The 14,333-nt window shown below is 42.8% G+C and overlaps 1 protein-coding gene across 1 annotated transcript in view; it reads left to right on the top strand.

The window, feature by feature from the left end:
- The window catches only part of CLTRN (collectrin, amino acid transport regulator), a 145,052-nt gene extending 141,147 nt beyond the window's left edge, over positions 1-3,905 (top strand). The window contains exon 6 of the mRNA XM_077480238.1: positions 3,375-3,905. Within this exon, the coding sequence (XP_077336364.1) occupies positions 3,375-3,519 (145 nt within the window). The 3' untranslated portion in view covers positions 3,520-3,905. The remainder of the gene's footprint in view (positions 1-3,374) is intronic.
- The last annotated feature ends 10,428 nt before the right edge of the window (positions 3,906-14,333 follow it).

Here is a 14,333-nt window from a genome sequence, read left to right as displayed (position 1 = left end):
CAATGTGCACTGTGGATATCTCTTTTTTTTGTTTAAATCTGTTTATTGTTCTTCAGAACACAAAAAAACAGAACTAAATACATTGGTCATAAAAGGTATCAAAGTGACCCATGCAAGGAACATGTCAATTATAGTCAATTATACAAAGCAGAGCAGTAAATATGTCATAAATATGTAAATAAATATATATCACTATAGTGTTTACAACAGACTGGTTCGGGGAGGGGGGGGGGGGTCTTTGGAGGCTGTAGAGGGGTCTGCTAGCCATTTTAACCATACCTTGTCATTAAGGGCAGCCTCTATTAACATAAGTGTCTCTGTAGAGGGGTAAACTGTTGTTGATTAGTTGTTTCCAGAGGGAGAGAGGAAGGGGAGTAGGTTTGCGCCAGCTGAGGGCTATGGCTTTGCAGGCATAGAATAGGAGAAACCCCACCAGAGGGCATCCCGCTACCGTAGGGATTAATTGTTCTATCAAGCCCAGCATGCAAATTGCCATGGAAGGTTGTAATGGTATGGTGGTGATTTGAGATACGAAAGCTAATATCTCCTTCCAGTACTGTCAATAGCCGGTAAAGTCCCCCCACAACGCCAACACCCAGGAGGCAGTCGGGATTAATTTTGTGCAGTCTGTGGGGAGTAAAGTATGCACGATGGACCATCTTGAATTGGATCAGACAATCTTCTAGCGAGACAAGGGAGCTAAAAGGGAAGTCGCATATGTCATCCCAGTCATCGTTGTCAAAGTCTGGGATGTCATGTGACCATTTAGATCTAAGTTTCTCCAGAGTTGGAAGGGAGATGATTATCAAATGAGAGTATAGCTGAGATGTGGGGTTCTTTGCACAGTCTGATCTAAGGAGGTCCTCCAGTGCAGATTGGGCCAGCTGGGGGGGGAAAGTAGGAGAATTGACAATTGAAGGCATGAGAGAGCTGGAGGAAACAAAAAAAGTAGGACTGTGGGAATCAGAAGTCAATTTGGATAGCAGGGCCAGGGATTGATTGGAGATGACCTTGGCCATTGTTTTAATGTTGAATTTGGTCCAGGCATGGGGTTCAAGCAATTTGTAGACGTGTTCCATGGTGAGGCTCAGCCAAAGGGGGGCACTGGGGGAGATCGCATATTTGGGGTATCGTTCTATTTTGACCTGCCCCCCATGCACGTAATGTGGTGTACATGGAGGGTGTCAGTGGGTAAGGGGCCCGGGGACTGTGAAATAGTAAAAATTCCAGCACTTTCAGAGACTACACCATTGCCGCCTCAACTAGGGTAGCGGGGCTGGTTATATCCGGATTGAGCCACCAAGCAGCAGTAATTAGCTGGGTGGCCAAAAAGTATTTATAGATATCGGGGCATGCCAGCCCTCCTTGGGAGACCGGACACACTAGTGTGGACTGGCTGTATCTGTTTAAGAATAAGTATCTGAAGCTCTCGACCCATTGTAGGGGAATATCAGGGGGAGCATTGGTGCGGGCTGTGGGATCTATAGGGAACAGAAGGAACATTGTCCAATTGACTTTGAGGCCTGAGGCCTTGACAGAGAGAAGGACGGTGACAGCCCCCCCCCCCCGTGTTTGGTGGCCGAAGTAGGTTCCCGCTGGAGAAATTGCAGCCACGGAGGACCCCCCAGAGAAAAGGCCACTCAACGGTGTTAAAGGCCTTTTTTATGTCCAGTTAGGCGACCACCCTAGATCCCTCATTCAGATGTTGTGCATGTATGTTGGTAAATAGGTGTCTCAGGTTCACGTCAGTTCCTCTATTGGCCATGAAATCAGTCTGGTCAGTTTCAATGACAGTTGGAAGTAGGGCTTGTACTCTCATGGTTAGTAATTTGGTGAGGATTTTGAAATCTGCGTTAGGTAGGGCAATAGGCCTGTAGGAGGCGCAGTAGGTGGAGTCTTTAGGAGCTATTTGGATTAGAATTACATGGGATGGCTCATGGAGGCTGGGAGGGCACCATCAGCCAAGCACTGGGAGTAAAGCTGGGCCAATTTGGGGGCAAGCAGGTCCCCTTGGGTCTTGTAGAACTCGTTAGGAAGGCCATCTGGGCCTGGAGAAGGACCCAATCGCCTTCAGTACCTCCATTCGGGGTAATCAGTCTCATCGAGGACTCCCTTTCCGCGTCTGAGAGCCAACCAAATGCCATTGGGTCCAGCCAGGGTGCAAGGTCCTGGGGCTGGAAATCCGAGGGCAGCACGGAGGTATAGAGGGAGCTGTAATAGTGGCGAAAGGCATCTAGTATGTCTGGTAGAGAAGAGACAGATTCTCCCGAATGGGAAGACTATACTAGGTATCACTATCATGGATTGGTCATGCTGTGCCAGCATCGCCAATAGGCGACTGTTGTGGTCACCCTGTTCAAAAAATCTTTGTCTGTTCCGGTAGAGGTCTAATCTGGTGACCTCAGTGAGGTGGAGGTGCAAATGACATTTTGCGGCATTGAGAGAGTCAAAGTGTGTGTCAGTGGGGTCAGCAGCATAGTGTCTGGCTGGGATTGTACAGTGGCCTAGAGAGCAGTCGTGGTAACAGTTTTTTCCCTGCGAATCCAGCAATAGAGGAGATGTACTGCCCTCTGGTAAAAGCTTTGAAGGGGTCTTAAGTCGCTTCTGGGGAGGAGGACCCCGTGTTAAGGTCCCAGTACTTTGCAAGGCAAGGCGTGATGGTACTTGTCAAGTCAGCATGGGAGAGCCAATGAGCCCCAAACGCCAAAGGGCCGAAGTTCAGGAGGAGGGGGAGCAAATGCTAAGGAGTAGGGGACTGTGATCTGAGAGTCCACTGGGTAAGTATGAGGCATCTAAAATATCTATCATCATGGTTGGGTTTGCAGTGGCCAGGTCAATATGGGAGGAAGTTTTGTATCTGGCGGAGAAACAGGAGTAGGCTCTGGTTGTGGGATGTTTCCATCTCCAGACCTAGGTCACTCCCATTGCCTGGGCCCAGGAGAGCAGATCTGTGGAAAAATGTTGGGGGGGGGGGGGTGAGACAGGTCTGTCCAGGTCTGGGGACAGAATGCCATTAAAATCGCCCATAAGTAGTAGCCTTGCAGGGCAGTACGGGGTACTCCTCTCCAGAATGGTGTATAGAGTAGATGATGTAAAGGGAGGGGGGATGTAGAGACACTGATTGGTGACAGTATGTTGAAGGAGTTTTCCTATGACTAGGCTATGACTAGGCTGTATTATTACATGTTTCTACATGACAGATAGATAGATAGATAGATAAATAGATAGATAGATAGATAGATAGATAGATAGATAGATAGATAGATAGATAGATAGATAGATAGATAGATAGATAGATAGATAGATAGCGGTTACTTGATACATTTTATTTGTAAATGTGTTTGAGCAAAGTATTTATTTGCAATTTTCTACAGAAAGAAAAAAGTTGCTGAAGAAACTGATGAATCTGAAGACAAGATGAAACCTGCAGAAACAATTGAAAATGGAACTCGTTGCGAAAACATCCATATTCCTGAAGGAGTGGACAATGTGGGCTTTGAGGATATTACTCCCCTTTAAATTGGAACTTGGATTTTTTTCTTGACTGAGGAGGAACACCCTTAACAGAACCATCTATATATATATATATATATATATATATATATATATATATAAATATATTATTTATATATATATATATATATATATATATATATATATATATATATATACACTTTATCCCTACAGACACTTCCAAACTAGGATTCCAAGAGGATTGACTATTTAGGTTCACTTGGATAATGCAATAGTTCATGAGTGAATTACCAGCTGCAATTGTATTCAAGCAAGATAACTGTGGAGATCAAGTGGAGGGTGATGGGCTACTGTGAGTTAGGTAATGGGGATAACAAGCTTATGTCATATTGTATTCCAAACAATACAAAAGTGCCAAAATTACTACTTTGCACCTTTGCAATGTGTGTGCTTTGTTTCTAAAGGTTAAAGGTTTTTACCCATTAAGTTAAAAAAATAACTTCTGTCTTCAGCCCCTCAGCCCCCCTTATATTTTTCAGAGCCCAATCTCAATCCAAGTGCACCGTCTCTCTCCTTACCGAGAGCCTTTGGCTCCTGCCTTTGTCAATCACAGCCAGTGAGAGCGGGAGGCGGGGCTGAACTGCACTCTGTGTGTCAATGGATACACACAGCGCAACTCAAGAGCAAGCCTGCCTGAGAACCCCCATAACAAGTTGCTTGCTATGAGGGCACTTGGTGGGGGAGGAACCACGAGTATGGTACCCCCAGAAGTGGAATATTGGGCCTTCTCTGAACGAAACCATTGCACAGAGCAGGTAAGTAAAAATATGGGGTTTTTTTTGTAATCCTTTAGAATCACTTTAAATCTGTTCATTGTCACTCTGACTTTAGGTAAGTCATTAAAGGGGATCTTTTACATTTCTATTTAAGTGGATCGCAGCTCAAAAAAGTGACGACTTGTTATCCTAAATGAAACCTTGAAAAATATTAGTTGTGAATAAGCAGTACCTTGAAAAATCTACATTTTGGTCTAATTTCCTCCTGCATAAATAGCAATGCACTTCATTGCATGTGACTGTGTCTGTGTCTTGGCATTACTGTGCATTAAAGTGCACCCGTATCCAGACTATGGTCATTACATTATTTGCATATTAATAACAACCAACAAAAGAGCTTTAATACAATCCATTCCTAAGCTCTCTTGCTGAATGTAGTGTGAAGTAATCAAAGCAGAACTTCCTCCTCCCCAACATTATTAATAGCCTTTTTTGTTTGGGGGGGGGGGGGGCATTTCTTGTTTCTTTTCTTTTTCTTTTTTTTTTCCAATGGCTCCACTCCCTGCTGCCATTCTGAATTAGGCAAGAATGACGTATCCTGCTCCTGCAGGTTCCTGGGATATCTCTGTCATAAATCACTGGAGACAATACGCAGAGCAGCTAGAGCTGTATAACATGTCCTCAGTGGCTAAGCTGCCTGAACCTGGAATGGGCAGGGAGTTGAGAACTCCAAGATGGCAGAGCAGAACAACGACTATGACACCAAAACAGTGGATCACAGCAGGGCAATGCTGGCTTTGCTGGGCAGAAACCCAGCATAACACGAGTCTTCTGCTTTACAGACCTTTGTCCTCAAACACATGGGCCCCTATATGTCAGTATCACTTGGTACAGCATTCAGCCCCATCCAGCCGTAGACTTTGACAGGCTGCAGGCAGAGGGACTGGGACTGGGCACTGCACCTGTCCCTCCTCAATGCACTAAAATGCCAGGAGTGCACGTGATGTTCCTGTGTGCAAGGGGTCTGAGGGGGGATAGAGGGAAGAAGAAACAGGGGAGAGCGAGTTTCTGCTTTAATTTACAAAGATAATAATAAAGACTGAATGTGGGTTTTATTTGGTTTCTGATAGCTTAGAAATATCAGCTGTTTGTTTTCATTAGAGGTCTGGGAGACTGTCAAGACTCCGATGCAAAAGAAAGTAATAGGAAACAAGTTGAAGTGTTTCCAATGTGAACTCTTGAATGATGGTGAATTTATCCACAATGCCTATAGCTACAGATATGGATGGGGGCTTGTTTTCATTTTCAGTGGTCTTTATGTGAAAGATTTTTCAGAAATGGCTTAGGTCATTTATGAAGTTACATAGTGATATTTTTTTATTGTTAGTAAGTTTACATGGAGTAAAAATATTTGTAAAATGTTTCATGGCCATCATCATTCCTTAAAAAGTTCTATGCTGGTGAGAAACAGTATGTGAAATTCTCTTTGAGAAGAAATAAAAAGAGAGAAGAAAGAAAAAGAGAAAATTAGTAGGAAAAGAGAGGGAGAGGGGTGAGAAAGGACATTGAAAGGCTATATGGCAAGAGCTTTAGGGGGTCCTCCGATTGGAAGTAATGACTTAGGGGGAGGAGCTGGAGGTTCCAGAATATTTTATGTTGAATGAGGGCTTGTTTTAAAGTGCTTTTATGTTTGTTTGTTTTTAGGTACATACTTTTATTTGAATAGTCTGGGCACAGGTTACCTTTAACCTCATACCCATATATTGTATATCTGCATTATAAGATCTATGACTCTGTGCCTCTGACTGCTAGTCTCTCAAGATTTGAAAGAAGATTTGGGAATGCCACCACTGGGCTGAAGAGAAACCTGTTCCTAAGGATCTCTAGTGCAAGGGTGATTCTGCTTTGTTTATTCTGGGCTTTACTCACTACTCTCACTGCTTACTAATTATTCCCACATCTGTCATTAGGATGAGGAAGCAAAATTGTGGCAGTACCACTATGGCAATCTCCACATATAGAAACCGTGCAGAACAAAACATGAGTCATCCCAGCTGGGAGAACACAATGACTATTGCTAGCAGCTATAGCTGCAGGAAATAATCGCATGCTGAAAATCCAACATGCTGGTTGTACCCAAGTTGATCAGTGGATCAACTTGTGTGAAAGCAGCCTGCCCAAAAATGGTTTGAATCTCGGGTTGGTTCAGCAGGGAACCATCTATGGCTGGCTTAGGAGTAAGGGAAAGCATGAAAAAGCTGTAAAGGTAAGCGTCTGCAATTTAAAGTGATATTAAAGGCAAAGTTTTTTTTTACTTAAAATAAAAAAGGAGTTATACTTAAGTAGCTGTCAGGGCTGGGCTCTCAGTAAGGATGAGCTCTTTTTTCGCCAGTGTCTAAGGTGTTGGTCACGAGTAAAGATGTGCTGTGCTGAGCTCCACTGGGGCAATCCTTGCTGGGGCTAGCTATGCAGCCGGATCCATTCAAAGTGTCTTTTAGATCAAATTGAATGGTACCCGTATCCTAAGAAACAAGGTTTTGCTTGTAAACGCTTCTCTTTTTAGATAGCTGGACCCCAGGATCCAGTACTATTGGTATAAAGGATTGTGGGTTCCCAGAGGGTCCCTGATTCCTGAAGGTTTTTTTAACGGAACCCACCGTGAAGGGTGAAGATTGGGTCTGTTGGTTTTATCACAGAAAACCCTGCGGTGGGAAAGGTAAGTGGAGTTTTCTATGGAATCTTTAAAATTTTCTTATCAAATGTCTCCTTTAAATTAAATATTGTCATTCCTAAGTGTCACCACTGGGGGGCTGTATGGAGCACGTACCTTCTCATGCTTTGCTCAGAGATCAAGCTGTGTCACAAAAGCAGCAGATTATTTCCTCTGGCTAGCAGGCAACCCTCCGGTAAGTTTGGGGGGATTTTGCTTCCTCCAGACACCCCCACCTGGGCTGAACTCTTCACCTCTTCATGAGGTTGAGTAAAAGGGAGAACTAAAAACGATCGGCAATGCCATTTTCTTTCACCACTCCTGCTCGGCAGAAGCTTCCAGGTCTCCTCCACACCATCCCTCCCTCCTGTCGGGAATGGAGGCATGTGCTTGCGCGGGAAAACTCTTTTTTGAAAGAGAAAGGGGGGGCGTGATGCGATGGTGGGGGCAGGGCTTAGCGTGGCGTTAGCGTCTTCCAACACGGGAGTGTATTTAAAAAAAAAAAAAAAAACCCTATTTGTGCTGGCTGCCAAATTGTCAGAGAGACATAAGAGCAAAGAGGTGCATGAAAGAGATTTTGGTGACACAGGCAATTCCTATTTGACACATTTACTATTTGCATCGGCTGAGCATTAATAGCAGTGACATGGGCTGGACTATTGCTCAAGCAGTGGATGTGATTTCTTCTGGTAGTACCTCTGCTTTGTGTATCAGGCTAAGGTCGGAAGGGGGGGTTGAAACACCCCCAAAAAAGAGCTAAAAGGGTCTCCCTCAAGTTCTGGAAAGCCTACTCATCTCTACAAATGGCATCCTGCCCTGAGAGAGGGTGGCTGGTCAGAGTGAGCATCGGGGCCAGGAAATGTTTGCAGCTGTTTTCAACACTACAGCCCCTGTTTATTTTACTAAAAATATATTTTTTCCTCAGCCATGATAGGTTTAAAAAAAAAAGGTTTAGCAACTTTAATCGCATCCCAGTGTGGGTCAAAATGCGACAGGTGATCTTCCATTACCTAGGACCCTCAAACTGAGGAACCAGGGGTAGGAGAAGATGAATTCCCTCAGGGGACTGTAATGAGGCTGATGACTTCTCTTCTGAGGTGTCAAATGTGGGAGAATCAGCTGTTTCAATCTTAAGATTGATGGTGCAATTTCTTGCTAAATGGTCTGCTCCACATTTATGTACCCTTAACTGAGTGTTTGGGTCCGCTAAAGCCCCTTCAAACTGTGCATGCCTTTTCCTGTGCATTCATTGTTGGAAAAGCTTTTTTTGTATCTGAGAGGATCACCCAGATAAGCAATATTTCCCCATCTAAAAAGTTTTCACACTTTTTCCTGTGGTGGAGGAAATTCACTAAGTAGTGTATGCCAGCAATTAAAATTAACGCTGCTATATCCTCTGTGAATAAGAGTTTGACTTGTCCGGCAGTCAATGCTCAAATGCTTAGGGATCCAACGGATAAAAAGTTGGAATTCCTAGTAAAAAAAACAAAAAACAACACTTTTTTCTCTGGCAGATTGAGTGTCTTTGCTTAATCGTTGAGAGACCAGTTTAAACCGATGTTCAAGGTTATCCTGCTCAGCAGGCCCAGGATCTGGCAGCTTTATGTTTGCAATAGTTGCTATGAGAGATTCTATCCTTCAGGCCTTCGCCCTTTGCTAAGCACCATGCAGAAGCTCCTGGCTAGTCTTCCTTTTTGCTGTGAAACAGCTATTTTGGGATGTTTTGGATAATAAATCTAAAGAAATTCTAGTGGAAAAAGTACCCCTTTTTCCATTTAAGAAAAGGAGTAAATGTATTTTCGTTTTAAAGCTCCTTCTTCTGTGCCAGGGGCATCAGCCTCCAGGCAGTCACGATGGCTTCCGCCATCAAGTTCAAAAGGTAATCTTCAGGGTTAACCCCAGGGACAAAAGAGGTCTTGTGGGAGGAAACCTACAATATACTGAAGCCTCCTTATGAGGAGACGCCCCCACTTGCTCAATGGGGGGAATTCTTCTGGTGTCCTCAAGGATCTGGCAAGAAGAGTGTCGAGACAAATGGGGGACTTCCTCAATAGCTCCAAGGTACAAACTGGAGTTCCAAGAGTTCCCGCCTTCTCGTTTTCTCAGATCAAATGTTCCTAAGGATCCAGAAAAAAAGAAGTCTTTCTCTCAAGCATTGGACCATCTTTTGGCAAAAAGTGATCATGGTGACGCCCATGTGAGAAAAGAGGTTGGGGTTTGGTTAAATCCAAATGGACATTCTGGATCTCAAAAATCCAAATTCAATTCCTGAATATAACCACTCTTTTTTTTTTTTGCATGGAGTCAATCTAATCAGCTATCTCCATTCTACAAGGAGGAGAACTTCTGGCATCAATTGACGTCAAAGATGCATATCTCCATATGCCTATTTCCTCTCTCACTAGTAATATCTACTTTTCAAGGGGGAAAATCTTAATTTTCAGTGTGTAGCTCTGCTTTCCAGTCTAGCTACTGCACCTTGAGTGTTTACAATGGTTCTGGCCCCTCTTCTAGCCAGATTAAGGGCCCAAAGTATAACGATTATGGTTTACCTGGACGATCTGTTCTTGATAGTCCAGTTGGTAGCCCGCTTAGACCAAAGTATGGTCACCACATTCAACTACCTGAAATATCTAGGTCGGATTCTCAACCAAGGAGAAATCTTCTTTAAAACCATAAAGAAGACTAAAATACTTGGGTCTAATCATAGGTACACCCAGAAAAGGATATTCTTGCCCCAGGCAAAGATCAGCGCCATAAAGGAACTGATTTAGGTGGTCAAAGCAAGATGAATTCTTCTATTCAACTTTGCATGAGGTTGTTGGGAAAGATGGTGGCTTCATTTGAGGCCATTCCTTATGCACAGTTTAATTCGAGACTGCTGCAAAACAGTATCCTATTGGCTTGGAACAAAGGGTTCAAGCTCTAGATTCCCAATGTGTCTGACCTATGGGCTGTATTAATAACCAAGGGAATACAAGAAGTTGTGCAGCCCTGAGAAAGGTGAATCATATACTATCTTGGGCAGAAAACAATGTACTTTGCCTATCGGCGTTCTTTATCCTAGGAATAGAAAATTGGCAGGCGGTCTACTTGAGTAGCAGGCAGTTGTTCCCGGGGGAATGGTTCCTTCACTCCGATATCTTCCTGTCAATATGTCAAAGATAGAGGATCCCATACATAAATCTGTTTATGTCCAGGTTCAAAAAAGAAATTGTCAACTTTGTGTCAAAAACAAAGGATCCGCTAGCATGCAGAACAGATGCCTTGCTATTCCTGTGGAATTGGTTCTCACTGGTTTATGCATTCCCTCCTATTCTGCCTGCGTCTACGACTTCTTCGCAGGATCAAGCAGGAAGGGAAGTTTGTGATTCTTGTGGCCCCCAGAGGGTATGCAGAGATAGTAAAGATGACAGTAGAGGACCCATGGACCCTACTGCCACGGCCAGACCTTCTTTCGCAGGGTCCTGTATTCCATCCTACTTTACAAACGCTAAATTTAACGGTTTGGCTATTGAGACCCACACTCTGAAGAAATGTGGGCTGTCAGGTTCATTGGTTTCTATCTTGGTTAATGCAAGAGAACCGGCCTCCATAATTATATATCATGGAGTCTGGGAAGCATATGTCTCCTGGTGTGAAGCCAGGGGTTGCACCCCAGGAAATAGGTCAAAGGTAGAATCCTTGACTTTCTGCAGATGGTGTGAGAAATAAAGCTGGTCTTGAGTGCTTTCTAAGTACAGGTTTCAGCCTTATCGGTATTATTTCAATGACCACTTGCTTCGCTTTCTTTGGTTCGTAACTTTATTCGGGGGTAACATGGCTTAATGCCCGGTTAGGTCACCCCTAAACCCTTGGGACTTGAATTTAGTTTTGGCGGCATTACAAAACAGCCTTTTTTTGGACCGATACAACATATTCCCTTGGTCCTTTTTTGACAAGGAAACTATTTTTTCTGGTAACCATATCTGCTGCAAGAAGGATATCAGAATTGGCTGCTTTTTCTTGTACAGAGCCATATTATTATTATTCACAAGGATAAGGTAGTATTGCGTCCTCATCCTAACTTTTTACCAAAGGTAGCATCAGGTTTTTTATCTAAACCAAGATATTGTTCTATCTTCATTTTTTCCAGAACCTTGTTCTTTTTTTTTTTGCTACATCAGCGAATTTATCTGCGAGGGCAAATCAACTTAACGTTCATTTTGTTTTCCTCGTCTTATCATTGTAGCTCATCTTTTAAATTAACATTACCAACAATAGTCTTTATTCGTTTATATATATAAAAAATAGAGCCCAATTATCCTATACTATCCCTAGTATTTAGCCCATTCCCACCCTCGCACTGCTTCTTCCCATTATTTTACCCCCCCCGATCCCCCCCCCACCCTCTTTTATTTCCTATGCGGATAGAAGAAAGGAAAAGGAAGCCCAGAGCACACAACAAGACACTGAACGTCAAGCCTCAATCAGGCCTCCTCCCTTTATCCTTTTATATTCTAACCTGCTCAGCGTAGCTCCAGGTTTTTTTAAACTTTTTCCACTTCTGCCAACTATCTATTGCCAGGTCTTCATCCTCGTATCCATCCCTATGTCTGACCATTTGGTAAGTTTCTTCTACTGCATCAATCCATTCCCAAATTGGTGGACTTTCCTCTTTTTGCCAGTTCTTAGGGATCACTCTTTTAGCAGCGTTCTAAAGATGCGGTACTAATGACTCTTGATATTTTTTTATTTCCCCTTTAGTGCCGTGGAATAAAACGATCCATGGATCCTCCGGGATTATGATATTCGTAATTTCTTTTACATAGTTTAAAATCTTCTTCCAATATGTGTTAATTTTTGGACAACTAATCCACAAGTGAGTCATCGTCCCTGCCTCTTTACACCCTCGCCAACAGTCCCCTGACCTGCTCGGTTAGAATTTATGGATTTTATCTGGTGTAACATACCATCTTGAAATGCATTTATAATTCATTTCTGCAGTATAGCTATCTGCTGCTGATCTATGGACCAGTTTAAATTTTTTTCCCAATGTGCCTTTATCACATAGTGAACCTAGTTCCCTTTCCCATTTTTGTATATACGGGGGGCTCTCCAGCCCCTCCCCCTCAGTCAGGAGCTCGTACAGCCTGGAGACGATCCTCTTTGGGTTATCTGTTAAACACAGCCTCTCCAGTGGAGAGAGCTCGTTTTCCCTTTTCAATGGCTGCGGTAAGCTCCCCACAAAGTGGGCCAGCTGGAGATACCTCCACTCATCTACTTTCCCTATTTCCCCTTTATATTTTAATTCATAAAGTGACCTCATCCTTCCATTTTTGGTGATATCTTTTACACACACCTTCCCCTTATTTAACCAATTCCCACTATTAATTTTTAATCCAGGAGGAAAATATTCATTCTCAGTTAACTCAATAAGTGGCGAGTTATACTGACCGTTTAATTTCTTGTATGCCCCATTCCAAACCTTCAGTGCATTTAGTGTTAAAACATTAATATTTACATCTAGTGTCCTGTACTTTGGTGGATTCCACACTATTTTATTCAACTGTGCCCTACTGAAAGTGTTCTCTATATCTATCCATCTTTTCTCCTTATTATTCCCCCTAACCCACTCCACGACTCTTGACAGCACGATAGCTTTGTAGTATTTCTGAATATCTGGAACTGCTAAACCCCCTTTTCCTTTACTTCGTTTTAATGTAGTGAAGGGTATTCTTGGTTTCTTATTATTCCAGATAAAATCCATTATTAAGGATTTCATCTTAGGGAAAAAATACTTTGGGATTGCTAAGGGGATCATCTGTAGTTTATATAATATTTTTGGCACAATATACATTTTCAATGCGCAGATACGTCCTAACCAGGATAGTGATCTATTAGCTAATCTTTTACTTTCTTTCTTAATTTCTTCTAATAAGGGAAGATAGTTTAATTTATACATCTTCTCTATAGTGGTCGCTAATTTTATTCCGAGATAGTTCAATTCCTTTCGCCAGGGGAACTCAAACTTTTTTTGGAGCTTCTCTTTATCTAATTTACCCATGTTTAAATTCAAGATCTCTGATTTTGCCTGATTGATTTTAAAATTCGAGAGTTGACCATATTGTACTATTACTTCCATTAGTTTAGGCATGGAGACACCGGGGTTATTGATGTAAAATAAAATATCGTCTGCGAAAGCAGCCAATTTGTGTTCTTCCTTCCCTATTTTGATTCCCCTAATCTGTGGGTCGTTACGGATTGTGGAAAGCAGTGGTTCCAGGGATAATACAAATAACATAGGTGACAACGGGCATCCCTGCCTCGTTCCGTTTTTTAACTCAAAAGGTAAGGACATCATACCGTTAACCCTGACCCTCGCGGTAGGGTGTCTATATAGTGTCCCTATTCTCTTAATCATTTTGGGACCTACCCCCATCATTCTCAACGTCTGGAGCATAAAGCCCCAGCTCACCCTGTCAAAAGCCTTCTGGGCATCAATCGACCAGAGTAGACTGGGGCCCCCCCCTAATTCCCTGGGAGAGAAGGAGCACCGTTCGCACCCCATTGTCCTTTCCTTCCCGCCCTGGTATAAAACCCACCTGGTCTGGGTGAATCAATGTGCCCATCATGGCCTTCATTCTTCCCGCCAGCACCTTAGCAAAAAGCTTAATATCAGCGTTAAGTAACGAAATAGGCCTATAATTAGGGCACCTTGTCTCATCCTTCCCCTCCTTCCGGATTATAGTTATATTAGCAGAAGCTGCCTCTTTACTCAACTCATAATCCATACCCAGTCCATTCATATAACTACATAAATGCGGAATTAATATTTCTTTATATTTTTTATAGTAGTATACCGTAAACCCATCCAGGCCTGGGCTTTTCCCCGAGACTGATTCCATAAGTGCCCTTTTTAATTCCTCCTCTGTTATGGGTTTATCCAAATCTTCCTTGTCTGTTTCCGTAATTTTTGTTAACTGGGCCTTTTCCAGGAACTCTTCTCTTTGTGCCTCCTTATCCTCCCCCGCAAGTCCCTCTAGCTGCTCTACTGAGTATACTTTCTCATAATAGTTTTTAAATGTTTCTGCTATCTCAGATGATCTAAAAAACATTTCACCCTTTCCTGAATGAATCTTTTCTATGAAGTTCCCAGATTTTTCCTTTTGTAACTTTCTTGCAAGGTATTTGGTGGGTTTATTCCCGCCATAATACCTGTCCCTGGTTCTCTGACTGAGGGTTTTTTGAGTTTCTTGTTCCATTAAAATTTTCAGTTCTTCCCTCTTGGCTATTAATTTTGGGAGGATCCTTTTGTCTTGATTCCCTTTTTGTTTATGTTGTTTTTCTATTATATGCATTTCCTCCATTATGGTTCTTATTTTACCTAGTCG

Source organism: Lithobates pipiens, unplaced genomic scaffold (assembly GCF_037356315.1).
Source record: "Lithobates pipiens isolate NorthernLeopardFrog02 unplaced genomic scaffold, aLitPip1_a1.2 Scaffold_16, whole genome shotgun sequence".
Taxonomy (NCBI): Eukaryota; Metazoa; Chordata; class Amphibia; order Anura; family Ranidae; genus Lithobates; species Lithobates pipiens.
Note: the sequence above shows the minus strand (reverse complement) of the source record. Positions and strands in the feature narration are given on the sequence as shown.